Source organism: Peromyscus eremicus, chromosome 12 (genome assembly GCF_949786415.1).
Source record: "Peromyscus eremicus chromosome 12, PerEre_H2_v1, whole genome shotgun sequence".
Lineage (NCBI taxonomy): Eukaryota > Metazoa > Chordata > Mammalia > Rodentia > Cricetidae > Peromyscus > Peromyscus eremicus.
In genome coordinates, this window is record NC_081428.1 from 50,800,918 (window position 1) to 50,816,853 (window position 15,936).

A 15,936-nucleotide genomic window follows, 5' to 3' on the forward strand; every position below is an offset into this window, starting at 1 on the left:
ACGTTGCTTTGTATATAAAAGATGAAATGTGTATGCAGAATTAATAAAACCTGAATCTGTGATGTAGTCTGATTTCAATAAAATCCCCAATATCTAAAAAGTTGTCATTTTTCTTCTGTTTCTGCTTAAAAGCCAAACCACACCTAGAAAGCCTGGGGTAGTGAAAACCTGTATCTAGGCCCACAGTTCTCACAGATTTGTGCCGCTATAAAACCCGGAGAGGTGTCTCTGGGCAATTTCACTGCAAATGCGCAGACTTCTGAAGCACAAGTACCAGAGAGGCCTGGCTGGCTGGAAGGCAGACCCAACCTCCAGGACTCAAGAGCGTGAACAAGTTGGATAAGCCGGGACCTGGGAGCAGCAGCAGCTGGCCTAAAAGGGCAGGTGGGCGACTTGTGGGGTGGCACCCCAGCACAGGGCGGTGCAGATCGAACCCAACGCCTGTTGCGGGCGCAGGGGGACGGTTGGTGGCCGGCGAACGGCGAACGCACGCAGCGCGCGAACCCCTGGGTCTGGTCCCTTCTCCTGCCAGCACCCCGGGGGGGCCCCGGCGCGCAGGTACGGGGTGGCGGGGAGCGCGGCGGGGGAGGGGCCTCGCGGGCAGGCGGCGCACGTGCGGGCGGGCGGCGGGATCCCGGCGCCGGGGGCGGGGCACCCGGAAGCGCGCGCCGACCTGCGGAGCGGCGGCGGCGGCGGCGGCGGCGGCCGGGGGCGACTGGATCGCGAAGGCAGGGGCGCGCGCACCGGCGGTGCACACAGGTGGGCGACTCCGCCCTGAACCGCCGAGCCCGCGGTGCTGGGTCCGAGACGCAGCCGCGCCCAGAGGAGCCGGTCCTCCTCCCGGTCCCCGCCTTCGTCGGAGGGCAGGTAACTTCGCAGCCAAGGTCATTCTCCAGGCCCGCCCACGCCCTCGGAGCGCCTGGCTCGGAGTGGGGCTGGACGGCGATCTCGGGGCTGCCGGGGGACTCCTGGCAAGCCCGGGGCGGGTGGATGGTCGCAGCGCCGGGGCGTCGCTTGCCGGCACCTGCGAGGGTGAGTTTCCCCGGCGCGCAGCCTCGGGGTGGGGACCGCCCGGCTCTACCCAGCCGGCACCCGCAGGTGAACTGGGCCGCCCTAGCCCGGCTGTCCCGGGCCGCGTGGTCGGCCGTCGCCATGGGAACGGCTGGTACCCAGATGCTGCTAGCCCGGCTGGGAAGGGGAGGTGAAGATACCCATAGCCCCAGGAATCAAGGAGCCCCCTTTCAGGACATGCGGAGCCAGAAAAACCTGATGGAAACAGGACCCCTCCCCCCTTTCTTTTCATTTTTTTTTTATTTTTTATTTTATTTTTTTTTATTGCTCAGGCGTTGGCGTTAATCACAAGCGAGGATGTGTTTACAGGATGTGAGTTGAGTTCTTGCCACCTTTACCTTCTGAGAGCTTCTTGTGCCTCATGGTGACAGGTGCAAACACTGAAGGGCACTATGAAGCCAGTTAAAAAAAAGAAAACCGAGGAACCCGAGTTGGAGCCCCTGTGCTGCTGTGAGTATATAGATCGAAATGGGGAAAAGAACCACGTGGCTGCCTGTTTGTGTGACTGTCAAGACCTCGATGAAGGCTGTGACAGGTAAGCATACCGTTTTCAGAGGCTGACCCCGCTGGTTCTGCCGAGACCTACCGTTATCTTCTCTCAAGTTTACCATCCAGAATGCTAGAATTTGCTTTTGATTCTATTCCGGAGGATCTAAAATAGAGAATTGTTTTTGATGTCGGGTGAAGATTTTATAAAAATGAGGTATGTAGCCGTCCACAGCTGTCCAGTTCAGTCCATGAGGACTCAAGGGTTTTCTTTCTGAAGGGTAACGATGGGGAGAACATGCAGAACAAGGGATAGTGGGAAATTCAATGTGCTAAGGAACACAAACCAGCCCAAACCGCACGTTTAAATGAACATTCAGGAAAGTTGTTATATTCTCAGTGATCTTAGTGGAGTCCATGCAAGGGACCGTTCTCACTTGGTCACATGGGTCTTGGAGGTTGAAAGATGGTTTTCTGCCTGGTTTACCCCCCCCCCCCCCGTTTCCAGGAAGAAAGGTCATGTACACCCCACAGACACTGTTTTAATACCATCTTGATTGTAGTATTGTCTTGTCTTTGGGCCTTTATTTTCACCACCAAATCAGTGATGGAAACTGCTATCTAGAAGGATACCTTTTAGCGTCAATGAGAAACATTTTGTATCAAGCAGCAATGGACTGCTTTGAGCCATTTTTCTAAAAATATATTTTAAATGTCTGCTTATGGAAAGCATAATGTGAGAGGAAGAGGGATGTTGGAGACAAGCTTTTCCCAGAAGCAGCCCCTTCTGGTTACAAAGTCACGGTTACTGTAGATTGTTAATCTAGCCATGAAAAAAGCTTCCCCTGGGGATCACTGCTGTCTTCTCTTCAAGCCCGTAACCTCTTTATAATTGTTCCTTGTCTTTTTTTGTAGGCAGCCTTAAATATAGCTTCTTTAGACTTAGTCTAAAATCCATACTGAGAAAAGAGAGCACTTTGCACTAATGAGTGGAGAAATGATGTTGTTTCCATAATGGCTGCCACTCAGGACCGTGGCTTTTCCATTAGCTTTGCCCACTCTTCCCCTCTCCTAGCCCTTGAAACCTGGGCTGTCCCCCGAGCTCTCCCCTCCCCGCCATGTCTCCCTTTTTCCCTGGAGACAGGCTTCCCTGTCCCCACTGACCCTGCTGCCCTGTGACTCCAGGTAATCATCCCCCGTTCACTTTCAAGTTGAGTCCTGCTCAAAACAATTGTCCAAAGTGATTTTTCACCTAAACTACCTTAACTCTCTTGCCTGTCTTAGTCCACTTAGGCTGCTGCAACAAAATGCTTCAGAGTGGGTACAAGTGATAGAAGTGGATTGCCTACAGTTCTGGAGATGGAGAAATCCAAGTCAGAAGTGCTGGCAGATTTAGTATCTGGTGTGAACCCTCTTCCTCATAGACGGCATCATCTTGCTACATCCCCACGTGGCAAAAGGGATGGATGACCTGCCTGCCTTGGTCTTCTTTCGTGTGGATGTTAATCTCATTCATGCTCTATCCTGTTGACTCCATCACTTCCTAAAAGCCCTACCTCTTAATAAGATTGTATTGTGATGAATTTTAGTGGGCTACAGATATTCAGGTCTTAGCAGTCTACCTTTGCCCCCTCCAATGAATGTCTTCACAATCAAAAAATATGTTCCTTACATACCAACAACCTCAAATAGTTAATTGTGCAAGTGTCAGCACAGACATGTTAAGTCTGGACAGTGGTCTGAATGACACTGTCTAAATCAGAAACAGGAGAAACTCATGAAGGACTTATGCAGTGTCCTTCAGCTACGGGCCTGTGCATAAAAGGCTGTGGGCAAAAGAGAGGCTAAGAGCACTTCTTGCTCTTGTAGAGGACCGGGGTTCAATTCCCAGCATCCACATGGCAGCTTACAACTGCCTATAATTCCAGTCCCAAGGGATCCAAACACCCTCCTCTGACCTTAGTGGGCATGAGGCATACACACGATTCACATACGTATATGCAGGTAAAAAACACGTACACATAAAATAATAATAATAAAAATAGCCAGGCAGTGGTGGCACATACCTTTAATCCCAGCACTCGGGATTTCTGTGAGTTCGAGGCCAGCCTGGTCTCTGGTCTACAGTGTGAGTTCCAGGACAGGCTCCAAAGCTACACAGAGAAACCCTATTTGGGGCGGGGGGGGGGGGGGGGGGGGGGAATAAAGAAAAAAAGGAAGTAACAGTTGCATACTTTCAAAACACAATAGTGGGACATTCATTGAAAAGCAATTCCCATGGCAAAAATGAGAAATGGGAAAGAAACCGGGGAAGACAGGTCCCATTCCCACAGGGCAAATGACGTATTTACGATTCAAGTCTTTGTTTTTTGGAGACAGGGTTTCTCTGTGTAACGATACAAGTCTTGAAGATAATATTTGACTGTATAGCCCACCTTCCAGACACACTGAACTAGAAGTCGGGCCCCTAAGCATACAGCTCACCACGCACCTTTCATGTGTTAGAGTCTTGTGCCTACACAGAGGTTGTGGGCTGCTAGGTCCACCATTTCTGGGGTCTTGGTCAGTTCTTCCCCTACAGCTTTACCAGGCATTGCCTAGTGAGGTTCTCTGCAGTGGTCCCATGCCCATGGGTACACAGGACAATACCTTAGTGAGGGCTCCATGGGGTGACTCCGCTCTGTGGTACTTCTTGGCCTCAGCCTTGATGTTCTCTGGAACATTCTTTGACATCTACCTGGATATAGCCATGCCCCCACAGCTCTTGTATTCTGTAGGGCTGTAGGATTGGGAACATACGATGCTGCCCAAGTTTATTACTGATGTCCTTCAGCCTTCTCAGGAGCCACACCTGGGGTTTCTGTGAGATGCTACACTAGAATGTAGGGAGTAGAGACTTGATGGGGTACTAGGCAGCGAGCCCTGAGGTTTCATGGGCGTTCTGAGCCATTTCCTGTGAAACCATGGTGTCATCGAGGCCCAAGCATTCTAGGCTTATGGTAGGAGTGGAGCCTCAGCCTTCAAACTGTTTTAGGGGTCATCCTCTCGTTGTCTTGATGGGTAGCACAGGGCCAAGCCCTAGTGATCTTATGATGCACTCTCACACAGGCTTCACAGTTGTTATCGTTTAGACCGGCTAAGGCCAAGAACTTTCCAGATCTTCAGATTCTGTTTCCTCTTTGGTTATGCATCATGCCTTTTGTTTGTTTGTTTTCTTTGCTTTCTGAGACAGGGTCTTTCTGTGTAGCCTTGGCTGTCCTGGAACTCATTCTGCAGACCATGCTGGCCTCGAACTCACAGAAAATCTTCCTGCCTCTGCCTCCTGAGTGCTGAGATTAAAGGTATGTGCCACCACCGCCTGGCTGTATACGTTATGTCTTTCAAGTCAGTGTGTGTGTGTGTGTGTGTGTGTGTGTTATGTGTATTGTATGTGTATGTGCACATGTGTGCTCCTTGTGGACAGTGGTTGACGTCAGGTGTCTTTCTGAATTGTTTCTCTGCCTTATTTTTTTTTTTTTTCCAGACAGTGCCTCTCACTGAACCTAGAGCTCCTCAGTTGGCCAGACTAGCTGACCAGCCATCTCCGGAGTCCTCCTGTCTGCTGCTCCCAGTGCAGCAGTAGGATTACAAGCTCACAGCACCATGCCTCTCTATTTCCATAATGTATGTGCCTGTGTGTACATGCATGTCCCATGGTTTTCATGTGGAGGTCCGAGGACAACCTGCCACCGTGTGGACCCTGAGGGGATTGAACTGAGGTCATCAGCCATGGTGGCAAGCACCCTTACCCATTGCCTTCTTGCTAGCCCCATGTCGCTTGAGTGCTGGGGATCCAAACTCAGTCCTCCTGCTGTCATGCAAATACTTTGCCAACTGAGCCGTCTTCCTAGCCCCCATCATTATTAATTATTATTATTATTATGAATTATTGTTTGTATATGTATTTATGTGTAGGCCAAAGGTGTGTCAGATGTCTTTTGCAATTGATCCCCAACCCTAATTTCTGAGATGGTCTCTTCACTGACTCCGGAGCTCACTGACTGGGTAGACTGGCTAGCCAGTGAGCTCTGGAGATCCACTGCCACCTCCCAAGTGCTGGGGTTACAAATACATATCATCAGACCTGCCTTTGACATGGGTACTGGGAATCCAGACTCGTGACCTCCTATTGCCCACTGGGCATCTATCTCCCCAGCCTCTCATCTCTTTACTCACATGTGAGCATAAGAATTCCAGAGAAATTGTGCGGCACCCTGAACGCTTTGATTAGAGACTCCTATCAATATTCAGTCCCTTGTTCTTCAATCCTACCTTCTACAAAACGCTAGGACACGAACACAGTTCAGCCGCCTACCTCATAAATGGTGCTTTCTTGCTACGTCGTTTAGCCTCTTTTATAAAGGGTCTAATCCCATCCCTGAGGACTTCCTGTCATGACCACATCACCTCTTATAAGACCACCCTCCTGAAGCTCTCACTATATTGTTGACTCTGGCCTTCCATGGCTGGGATCAGTAATCCTCCTGCCGCAGGCCTTCATGCAACTGTAAATAAAGGTGTGTGCCACCATGCCCAGTAGCCTCATCACTTAATACTCAGGTGTTAAGGGTTAGGTTTTAAAATTGGAACGTTCACACAGCAGCATGCCTAACTGTGCGCAGTCAGCAGACACTGTTCTTTGGAGTCAGTGGGTTTATTTTAGTTTCTTCTTCATCCTTGCTTATGCAGACTCCTGTCTGTGACAGCCCGCTTCACTCCCAGGGCCCAGGGCACGCTCTGAACTGCACCCATTTCTCTTGGCTGAAACACCCCCTTTCTTCTTTGCTAGCTGACCATCAAAGTTTAAGCACAGACCACACCTTTCCACTAAGCCCCCTTTGATCTCTGTGCCCTGAGCTTTTAAGAGTTCAGTGGAAGATCATGGCCACTCACCTGATACTTTTTGAATTCTCCCTGTCAGTTTTTTTTTAAAGATTCACTTGAGTGTACACCCACTCAGGTCTAGACATTTGTATGGAATATGTGCATATACCTGCGTATTTAAGGAAGAATGCCGATCGTTATGTTTATAAACATTATCTTCCTATATAAAAAGGATACACGAGTCTGAAAAGCTTGTGTTTAGTAGTGAGGGAATAAAATGTTGGCTTTTGGTGTCTTACCATTTATGCTGCTCTTTGACATCTGGGGCCCTGTAGTTTTTAATTCACAAATCCACATGACGCCCATTCTTCTGCTCTCTCTGAATAGATGGCTTACCTGTAAATCAGTGCGGCCAGAGACTTGCGAAAGAATCACAGATACCATTTCTGATCGCCTCCGAATTCCTTGGCTTAGAGGAGCCAAGAAAGTTAACATTAGCATCGTCCCGCCGCTCGTGCTTCTGCCGGTTTTCCTTCACGTGGCTTCCTGGCACTTCCTGCTGGGGGTGGTGGTTCTGACCTCCCTTCCCGTGCTGGCGCTCTGGTACTACTACCTCACTCACAGAAGGAAAGAGCAGACACTGTTTTTCCTGAGCCTTGGACTGTTCTCACTGGGCTACATGTACTATGTGTTCCTGCGGGAAGTGGTTCCCAAAGGGCGTGTAGGGCCTGCTCAGCTGGCTCTTCTGACCTGCGGGCTACTCCTAATACTCTTAGCCTTGTACCGAGCCAAGAAGGATCCAGGCTACCTCAGCAATCCAGCATGCAATGACAGATCCCCAAGCAACAGCCAGATCGAATGCCCCATCAGAAAAGGGCAGGAGAAGACCAAAGGGTTCCCTGGAACAGATACCTCGGGGAGCCTCAACAACCGCACGCTGAAGGATGATATCAAGGGCTCCTCCAGGGTGGGACTTGACAGCCCTGCCAAGGTGAAGGAGGACTGGTGTGCCAAGTGCCAGCTAGTACGACCCGCCCGGGCATGGCATTGCCGGATATGTGGTATCTGTGTAAGGAGAATGGATCATCATTGTGTCTGGTATGTTGGAAAAATCTGGAAGCCCAGAAACTAAATTCATAGCCTCCCCATGTTTGATCTTCCTTTGTGCTGTCCTAAAACGTCTCTTTTTCCCAGTTTTACACCTTGCAGATATTTGTAGGCTGTGAGGATGTTCCCGCTTAGTCATCAGGTTTTTTGAGTTTCACAGATTTAGTGCCTTCAATTTCCTGAAAGAGATCAGACGAAAAACTTGGGGAGCCCCCCCCTTCCTTCCAATTTTCCTTTTGTTGATTAAAACAAGAAGAATGTATCAGGGACTGTGGAGATGGCTCAGTTGGTAAAATGCTTGCCAGGCAAGCATGAGGACCTGCATTTCTCCTCAACACTCATATGCAAAGGCCGTGTGTAGTGGCATGTGCTTTTGAACCCAGCACCGGGAAGGCAGAGGCAGGAGAATCACTGGGGCTTGCTGGCCATCCCATCTAGCTGAGTTAGCAAGTTGCTGGTTCAGTGAGAGACCCTGCCCCAGAGAATAGGTGGAGGAGGATTGAGGAAGACACCAGCATCAACCTCTCTTTCCACATGCAAGTGTAGACGCATGCTCACCTACGAGCACATGCGGTCCCTGTTTTCAAGTGACTCTACTGTGTTCTTGCTGTGTACATCCTTAGTCATTTGATGCACACAGGGATTTCCGCTCACCATTGTAGCTGAGGTCCTATCAGATATCCCTTTATTGGTTACCTGCCAGGAGACGGGCTTTGTTTTGTACCTTCAAGCTGGCTAGTGACAAGGAAAGTCACGTCAGGTCCATAACAGCATCTAAAATTTCACCGAGTGATGCTGAAGGGATGTTAGGACTCAGCTGTGAATGCTGTGAGTAGCAGGTGTGCCGTTGTGTTGCTCTTGGGGCAGTTCTGGTTAATGAACTGCACTTTAGGCCTGCCGAGAACAGGAGAGTGTATAGGGAATGCTCGGAGGGTATTGAAATGGCCAAGTGCATGGCCCTAGGATGGGGACACCTCTTTCCTGGGACTTGTCGTTAAGTGTAAAGGGCTGTTTTTAGTTTTACACTTGCCATTTATCCCCATTGTGTGCATGTGCACGTGATGTGTTGGCCCATTTCCAAATGCTCGTTTGCAGAATCTTGACGGTTTGTCCTGTAGGAAACCTCTTGCCAGTGAACATCCTGGGATGCTTGGGCAGAAGAGTGGTGGCCTGTGTACCCTGCCTGCCTTGACAGAGCCCATGACATAGGACTATTTTTTTATCTGACCGGCTTCATAATATCGTGTTCTCCATGCTGCACCCTAGTTTCAACTGCTTTGGATCCCTTTGTTGCTTCATATGTACTTAACGTATTTCCCAATTTTGTCCAGTATTTCTGACTGTACTTTTACAGTTTTCATAACTGCTTAATCTCAACTTTCCTCATAGCTGGGTGATAGACCTCACTTAGTAATATTTAGAAACAGGGGCTGGGGTGTAGCCCAATGATAAAGTGTTTGCCTAACATGCACAATGAACCAGGTTCAATCCCCAGCACCACATAAAAAACCCACATGTGCATATGTATTAATTATATATGTTCATATATGTATAAGCTCTGTATCTAGATGGCTGATTTGTTAGCTGGCTGCTGCTTTTTTTTTTTTTTTAAGTCATGGCTCTAAACTAAGTGATAATAGTTCTACTCTTCCATAGAAAAGATAAGACTTTGTCACACAGTAGAAAAGGTTTTATTTCCCTAAAATTGAAAACTAGGATGACTTAGTGTTTCATAACTGAAGTTCCTACTGTCCCTATTTTAAAGGCTTTCTTGTATATTGTGTGGGTATATATCTTGTATATCCGAGACGTTTTCAAATGTGTTTTTCCCCTCTGCTGTTTTGAGGATAAACAGCTGCGTTGGAGAATCAAATCATCAAGCATTTATACTTGCCCTTTTGATCTTCTTGCTCACTTCCGTGTACGGGATATCGCTGACCTTGAACACCATTTGTAGGGATAGAAGCCTCTTCACAGCCCTCTTCTACTGTCCTGGAGTTTACGCAAATTACAGGTAAGTTGTGGAACCCTCCGTTAAGAGGGCCAGCGGGGAAGTAATCACTGTTGCCGGAAACAGGCAGTTATTTGCTCCCAAGTTAGCTGTTCTCAATCAAAGCATAGGGCAGGCTTTGGAGACGCTGGGCATCCCTAAAATTGCCAACCAAGCTGTGCAGGGGTTGTGGGTGTGTTCTAGGGTGATTATCAGAAGCACCCATTGATGGCGCACACCTTTAATCCTAACACTTGGGGTGCAGAAGCAGGTGGATCTCTCTGAGTTTGAGGACAGCTGCTTCTACAAATCAAGTTCTAAGACAGTCAGGGCCACATAGAGAGATCCTGTCTCAACAAACAAACAAACAGGCCTTGGCTGTATCGGGAACTCCCGCAGCGGAGACATTCCGGGCGTCTGTGGTCGCAGCGGGGAGCCTTCTGAGAGTTGCTCACGTCTCTGTAACCTGTCTTTTCTCTCTAACCTCTCATGGTTTGTTCTGCTCTAATTTCTTTCTTTCTTTTTTTTAAATTCACCACTCATGATTACTGTGTTATCTAGGTCAAGATTCCTTAGGCGTCATTAGGTGGGAATCCATTTATAAACTGTACAGATTCCCATGCAGTGGTGGAAGTGGGATTCTCATGGCTGGTCTTGCTCCTCCTACCCTCCCACACCAAGGGTCCTCTTGCCTCCCCCACTCCCACAGATCTGATACACACCAAGGGTGGTTTTCCCCCTCATCCCCACACACCAAGGGTGCTCTTGCCCCCGACCCTCACCCACTCCCACACACCAAGGGTGCTCTTGCCCCCGACCCTCACCCACTCCCACACACCAAAGGTGCTCTTGCCCTCCCCCGCCCCCATCCCAGGGTGCTTCCCTCCCATACTGTTTCTTTGGTTCTCTTCTTCCTTCTCACTCCTTGTTCTCCAGAGCAATTTCTGCTTTTGCTATTGTTGTGCCCAAATTGCGGGGATTCTCAAAAGCCCACCACGGAGACTGAATCCCATATTTTAAGCTTGGAGCTTGGTCTCTCTGTCTGTCCGAGGCAGTGGTCAGAGCAGAGAGCCCCGAGCTCTGGCAACGTGAGGTTTTTATCATAGCAGAGGTTGGGGTGAGGGGATTTCCAGGGTTCAGGACCCTGGTTGACTGACATCTGTCTAGGGATACAGGTGTGTGCTAGGAATGTTTGGAATGTCAGGTATTTCCCCCTCAGTGCAGGCCCTCCCTAGGCGGGGTCAGCTTATGGCTTTTCTTGGGTCTGGGTGTTGCCTACCAGTAATCCTGTCACAGAAGCTGTGTCTAGGCCTCTATGCCTTCATGGCAGCTGTGTGGTCAAGCTGTCTTGGGCCCCCCCACAGCTACCAGGCACCCTGTGTGTTGTTAGTTCTTATTAGTCTGTGTGAACCCCACTCCAGGTTTGGATATTACAGATATTTTAGAGAGGTTATTAGCCCTCCCTTCTTGTGGTAACTTTCTGCTCTAGACATGTGGATAGTCTTGGCCAACACTAGGGTGATAAATGTAACACAAAGAGTCTGTGCTTTGTGGGGTAATGGGGTGCCTGGTCCCACCATTACTTCTCACCCCAGTCTATGCAGTGATTGCTGTCACCTCAGCTTAGGGTGAAGTTTTGGATTTGTAATCTGTGAGGTCCTGTTTAACTTTGCAAATGAAGAGTGTTGTGATAAAGTGAGAGAGGCCTTGGCGGGTGGAGCCATGGTGCCCCACGGTGGGTAAGAGACAGAGACGCCATGCAGACAGCACTCAGTGGAGAGTTTTATTTGGTGGGGGAAAGAGAAAGATAGGGAGAGAGAGGAGAGAGAGAAAGGAGGGGGGAGGTGTGCACTACCTTGTGGTGAGGGGGAAGAGAGAGCGAAGGGGGAGGAGTTCTTTCTTAAAGGGACCGAACATAGGATGACATCAGGAACTAGGCGGGCCAGGCTGTGATGTGTTTATTGGCCAGGATTCCGAGAAGTGGGTCTGAATGCTGACAAAGAGCCCGTGATCTCTTCCCACTCTTCACTTGTGCATGTCTAAATGAACATGACCTGCTCTTTGATTATGCTAACAGGCAGCCCCAGCCCACAGTTCATGAAGGAGCCTGGAAGATGTTTTCCTGCCCTGTGTGATTTGGTTTGAAATGTTAGGTTCATACAGCTCCTTTTTATTTTTGTGAATGTATGCCAAGTATGTGTGGCTGCTCACAGAGGCCAGAAGGGGGCATCTGAGCCCCTGGAACTGAAATTGCAGGTGGTTGTGAGCTAACTCCCTAGGGTGCTGGGAACTGCCCTCACATTTTCTGGAAGAACAGCAGGCACTCTTAAACCCTGGCCCGTTGCTCCAGCCTGGCTCCTACATATAAGTAAAGGGCTGTTAATGGTGAAAGTTGTCCTTGTAGTGCTCAGTCAGCACTGGACCGCACACAGAACATTAGTCCTGTTCTTAGATTTCCATCTCCAGCTTCCTAGAGGACACCAGTAATGATCTGGAACCTCTGCTTCCTCGGGAGTTAGACACAACCCAGGAATCGCTCGTTCATTCAACAGGTGCTGAATACCTGCTGTCACGTGCTGCAAGTATAATAAAACAATCTTTGCTAAATATAACATGCTAGAAACATACGTACTAGCAATCCAGAGGGGAAAAGGGTTCAACTGGGCATTAGCATTCTGAGGCTACTATGATATCCTCTAATCGGGACTGGAGAGGATACTCAGGTCCTTACTAAGGAGTATAAGTGTTCAGAAAGGTTCCTTTCTCCAACGCAGCTCGGCTCTGTCCTTCACCTGTGTGTGGTACTCCGTGATCATCACAGCGGGCATGGCCTACATCTTCCTCATCCAGCTGATAAACATCAGCTACAACGTGACCGAGAGGGAAGTCCAGCAGGCCCTTCGGCAGAAGACAGGCCGCCGGCTCCTCTGTGGGCTCATCGTGGACACAGGCCAGTACAACAGGGGCTTTCTGCGCAACTGGTACCAGTTCTCCACCCTGGGCGCACACACGGTCCATGCCCCTGCCGAGGACATTGTCTGAAGTGCCTTCCGTGCAGCTCTGAGGGACACTCCTTTCTCTGTCCTTCCGTTTCACACTTCAGTGTCCACGCAGGATTCACCGTCATCACTCTCCTCTCAGAGGTACTGCAGGGCCATGCTCAGGTTTGAAGAAAGGACTGAAGAAAAGGAGATTTTTCTTCTGACTTCCTGACTTAAGGGATTTGAATAGAAGCTGCAAGAGTAGAGCCATTCCTTTCCAGTCACCTTGCTGAAGCTGCAAAGGATGTGGGTTACTCATGCACAGGCCAGCAGAAGGAGTTTCTGTCCATTCAACTGAGGAAAAGCATTAGTTCAAAGGACAGTTCCTAGCCCTCCTTTCAATTCTTAATAGCCATATGACCCCTTGGTAGTCACTTTCCCAAGTCTCAGGTTCATCTGGATGGGGGCTTCTGCTGCCTGGCTACCTCACGGAGCATCCACGAGGGCCACCTGAGGAGGGACCTGGAAAGCACTCCGGTCCAACTCAGGCATTTGGAGGTATCAGGTGTTATTAGGGAATCCCTAAGACTGAAGCAGACTGCTTGTCGATCAGAATACTGAAGCCAATATTACGATGTTATAGAACTTCTCCTGAAGTGCTAGACCTTGTTCTCACAGGTCAGAGGTGATAAGAGATTGATGCTGGTCGTCTCGTCTTGAGAAGGGCAGCTGACGAAGGGATAATGACTATCCACGCGGTGTGGCGTGGGCAGAAATTGAAGTGAGTGTTTATTAATGTATCATTTTAGGTTTACTGTAATTCTAACAAACAATGTTTTGTTTCCTTCCTTCCACATTTCACCTGGTGAGGTGCTAGCACACTGGTGGCCGGAAGGGGAGGGACTGTCCTGTGAGAACCATTTTACCCTCTTTCCTGGCTAGGGAGGCTGATTAATATCAAGGGCTTGATTTTTTTTTTTTTTTTATGTGCGTGTATTTCTAGTGCTGTAGGTTTATAGCACAAAATGGGAACTTCTGTCTGGCATGAACTCTCTCTGGGTGACTGACACTTTCCCAATCCACATTGTTTCTTGTTCCCCTTTCCTACTAAAAGTGTCTCTCTAGGAGAGAACAACAGGGTACATGCACTTTCCAATAATGGACAGATCGCTGCTTTCCAGCTCTCCCCGATACCGAACGGCCCTTTGTGTCTCAGAACTGTAACCTAGGAAAGGCTGTCTATTTCTGCAGGATGGGCATCTTTCGGCCATAGAGATGGGAGAGTCCTAAGAAGAAAACTGCCTCTTGACGGGTTTAGTTTTTACACATGTACTTTTCTGGGATCCCAAAGATCAAAGACACTTTGTGAGACCTTCAATTTGCCTTGGCCTTGTTGCTTCATAGAGGGGAAACAGTGCTGCATTTCCCCCTTTTGTGCCTGCTGATAAGCGTCGAGAGGAAATCCCAGGGCCTCTGCAGTTAGCCCTGGTCCTGTGCAGAGTGCCACCACCCTTAGGCTGGCCGTTAGCCAGGGCTCTCCTGAGGACAGGGGCCACATTTTCATCCAGGGGTGTCATTGCTCTCCCCAGAGAGCTACTGTTTAACAAACAATAGACTCCATATTCTACTGGGGTTAGCCAGAGAGAGCCTGGGGGTGTTTGCAGCTTCTACAGCGATACCTGTCCCTGGCCTAGAGTCAGACGTTCATTTAGAATGAAAGTTGGCTTGGATACAACTAATTTCCGTGTGGGTTTTAGGTAAGAGAGATGGTAGTAATGTCAGACAGCTTACGTGGGCAGAAATTGGTAGTTTTCATGTCTCTTGAATGCCAGGTATCTAGCCAACTCGGAACCTCTAGCTCTGCTGACATATATAGAAGTTGTGTAGTCAGTACTTGTAGCCTGCCTCATCTTCAGCAGCTGTGCTGATGTGACGTGATGGTGAGCGCTACACCAAGACCCGTCACTGGGAGAATGAGGAATGACCGCTGCCTTTCTCAGAGTTGGCCACTCAAGGGTCAGTTCCCCTCACATGGATGGGGGGATTCCTTGTCGGCTCTGGGACTCACTGGAATGAAGATGCTTCAGTTTCTTTTCTGTTTAGACTTTCTTTTTATTTGTGTGTGTGTGTGTGTGTGTGTGTGTGTGTGTGTGTGTGTGTGTGTGTGTGTCTGTGTCTGTGTCTGTGTCTGTGTCTGTGTGTCTGTGTCTGGAGTTATAGGCATCCATGAGCTACCTGCTGTGGGTGCTGAAGCTGAACCCGGGTCCTCTGGAAGAGCTGCATGTGCTCTCAACTGCTGAGTCCTCTCTCCAGCCCGAAGCTTATGTTTCGGGAGAACTGATTGATGGCTTTCAGAAGAAAGTCAAACCTGTAAGAAGATCCTTGCTGTGTGGATCTTTCAGCCTTCTCATCCCCTTTCCTACTAAAAGTGTCTCTCTAGGAGAGAACAACAGGGTACATGCGCTTTCCAATAATGGACAGATCGCTGCTTTCTAGCTCTCCCCGATACCGAGCGGCCCTTTGTGTCTCAGAACTGTAACCTAGGAAAGACTGTCTATTTCTGCAGGATGGGCATCTTTCGGCCATAGAGATGGGAGAGTCCTAAGAAGAAAACTGCCTCTTGACGGGTTTAGTTTTTACACATGTACTTTTCTGGGATCCCAAAGATCAAAGACACTTTGTGAGACCTTCAATTTGCCTTGGCCTTGTTGCTTCATAGAGGGGAAACAGGAAGTACACACTCAGCCTTCTGAAGTGCCTGTTTCTAGGAGACAGGAAACCAGGGGTTGTCAGAGCAACCTCCACTAGGCCCCAGGCCATCTTCAGTATATATTCCTAGACTTTTGAGCTTGCTTATGAGCTCCAGTTTGTGGGATTTTGTTGTAGGCCTTAGTATTCTCCAGGTGGTAAAAGATTTAACTGGAGTCTTTAAAAGGTCAAGGCCTTGCCAGTGGTGGTGCATGCCTTTAATCCCAGCACCTGGGAGGCAGAAGCAGGTGGATCTCTGAGTTCAAGGCCAGCCTGGTCTACAGAGTTCCAGGACAGCCAGGGCTACACAGAGAAATCCTGTCTTCAAAAAAACCAAAAAACCACCCATCCAACCAACAACAACAAAAAAGAGCCAGGCCTTTGCAAATGGGCTGTCCGAAGCATCCAGTGTGGCTAAGCCACCAGCCCCTTGACCGTGGGAGAAAGTGCTCCTCAGAAACGTGACTCAGGGAAGCAGGTTCTCTCTTTCGGCTTACGGCTGAGCTTCATAAAGACCCATTCTGTCCCGATCCCTTACGTCACCACCACACACTCACGGGCGGGCTACTCTGAAGGCCGCTAAAATGAAGCCTTAAGTGTGTTTTGGGGACAGTGCTGTGAGTTTCTCCAGCCACATAGTTGTGTAGGATATTGTAAATCTCTGCTCTCCAAGTGGCACTTTCCTCTGGG

The 15,936-nt window shown here is 49.1% G+C and overlaps 1 protein-coding gene across 1 annotated transcript; it reads left to right on the forward strand.

Annotated features, from left to right (window-relative positions):
* The first annotated feature begins 1,262 nt into the window (after positions 1–1,262).
* Positions 1,263–15,191, forward strand: Zdhhc23 (zinc finger DHHC-type palmitoyltransferase 23). The gene is made up of 4 exons (XM_059277634.1): positions 1,263–1,606; positions 6,808–7,518; positions 9,374–9,541; positions 12,292–15,191. Exons 1-4 carry the CDS (start codon positions 1,464–1,466, stop codon positions 12,557–12,559), a joined length of 1,290 nt encoding a protein of 429 aa, XP_059133617.1. The 5' UTR covers positions 1,263–1,463; the 3' UTR covers positions 12,560–15,191.
* The last annotated feature ends 745 nt before the right edge of the window (positions 15,192–15,936 follow it).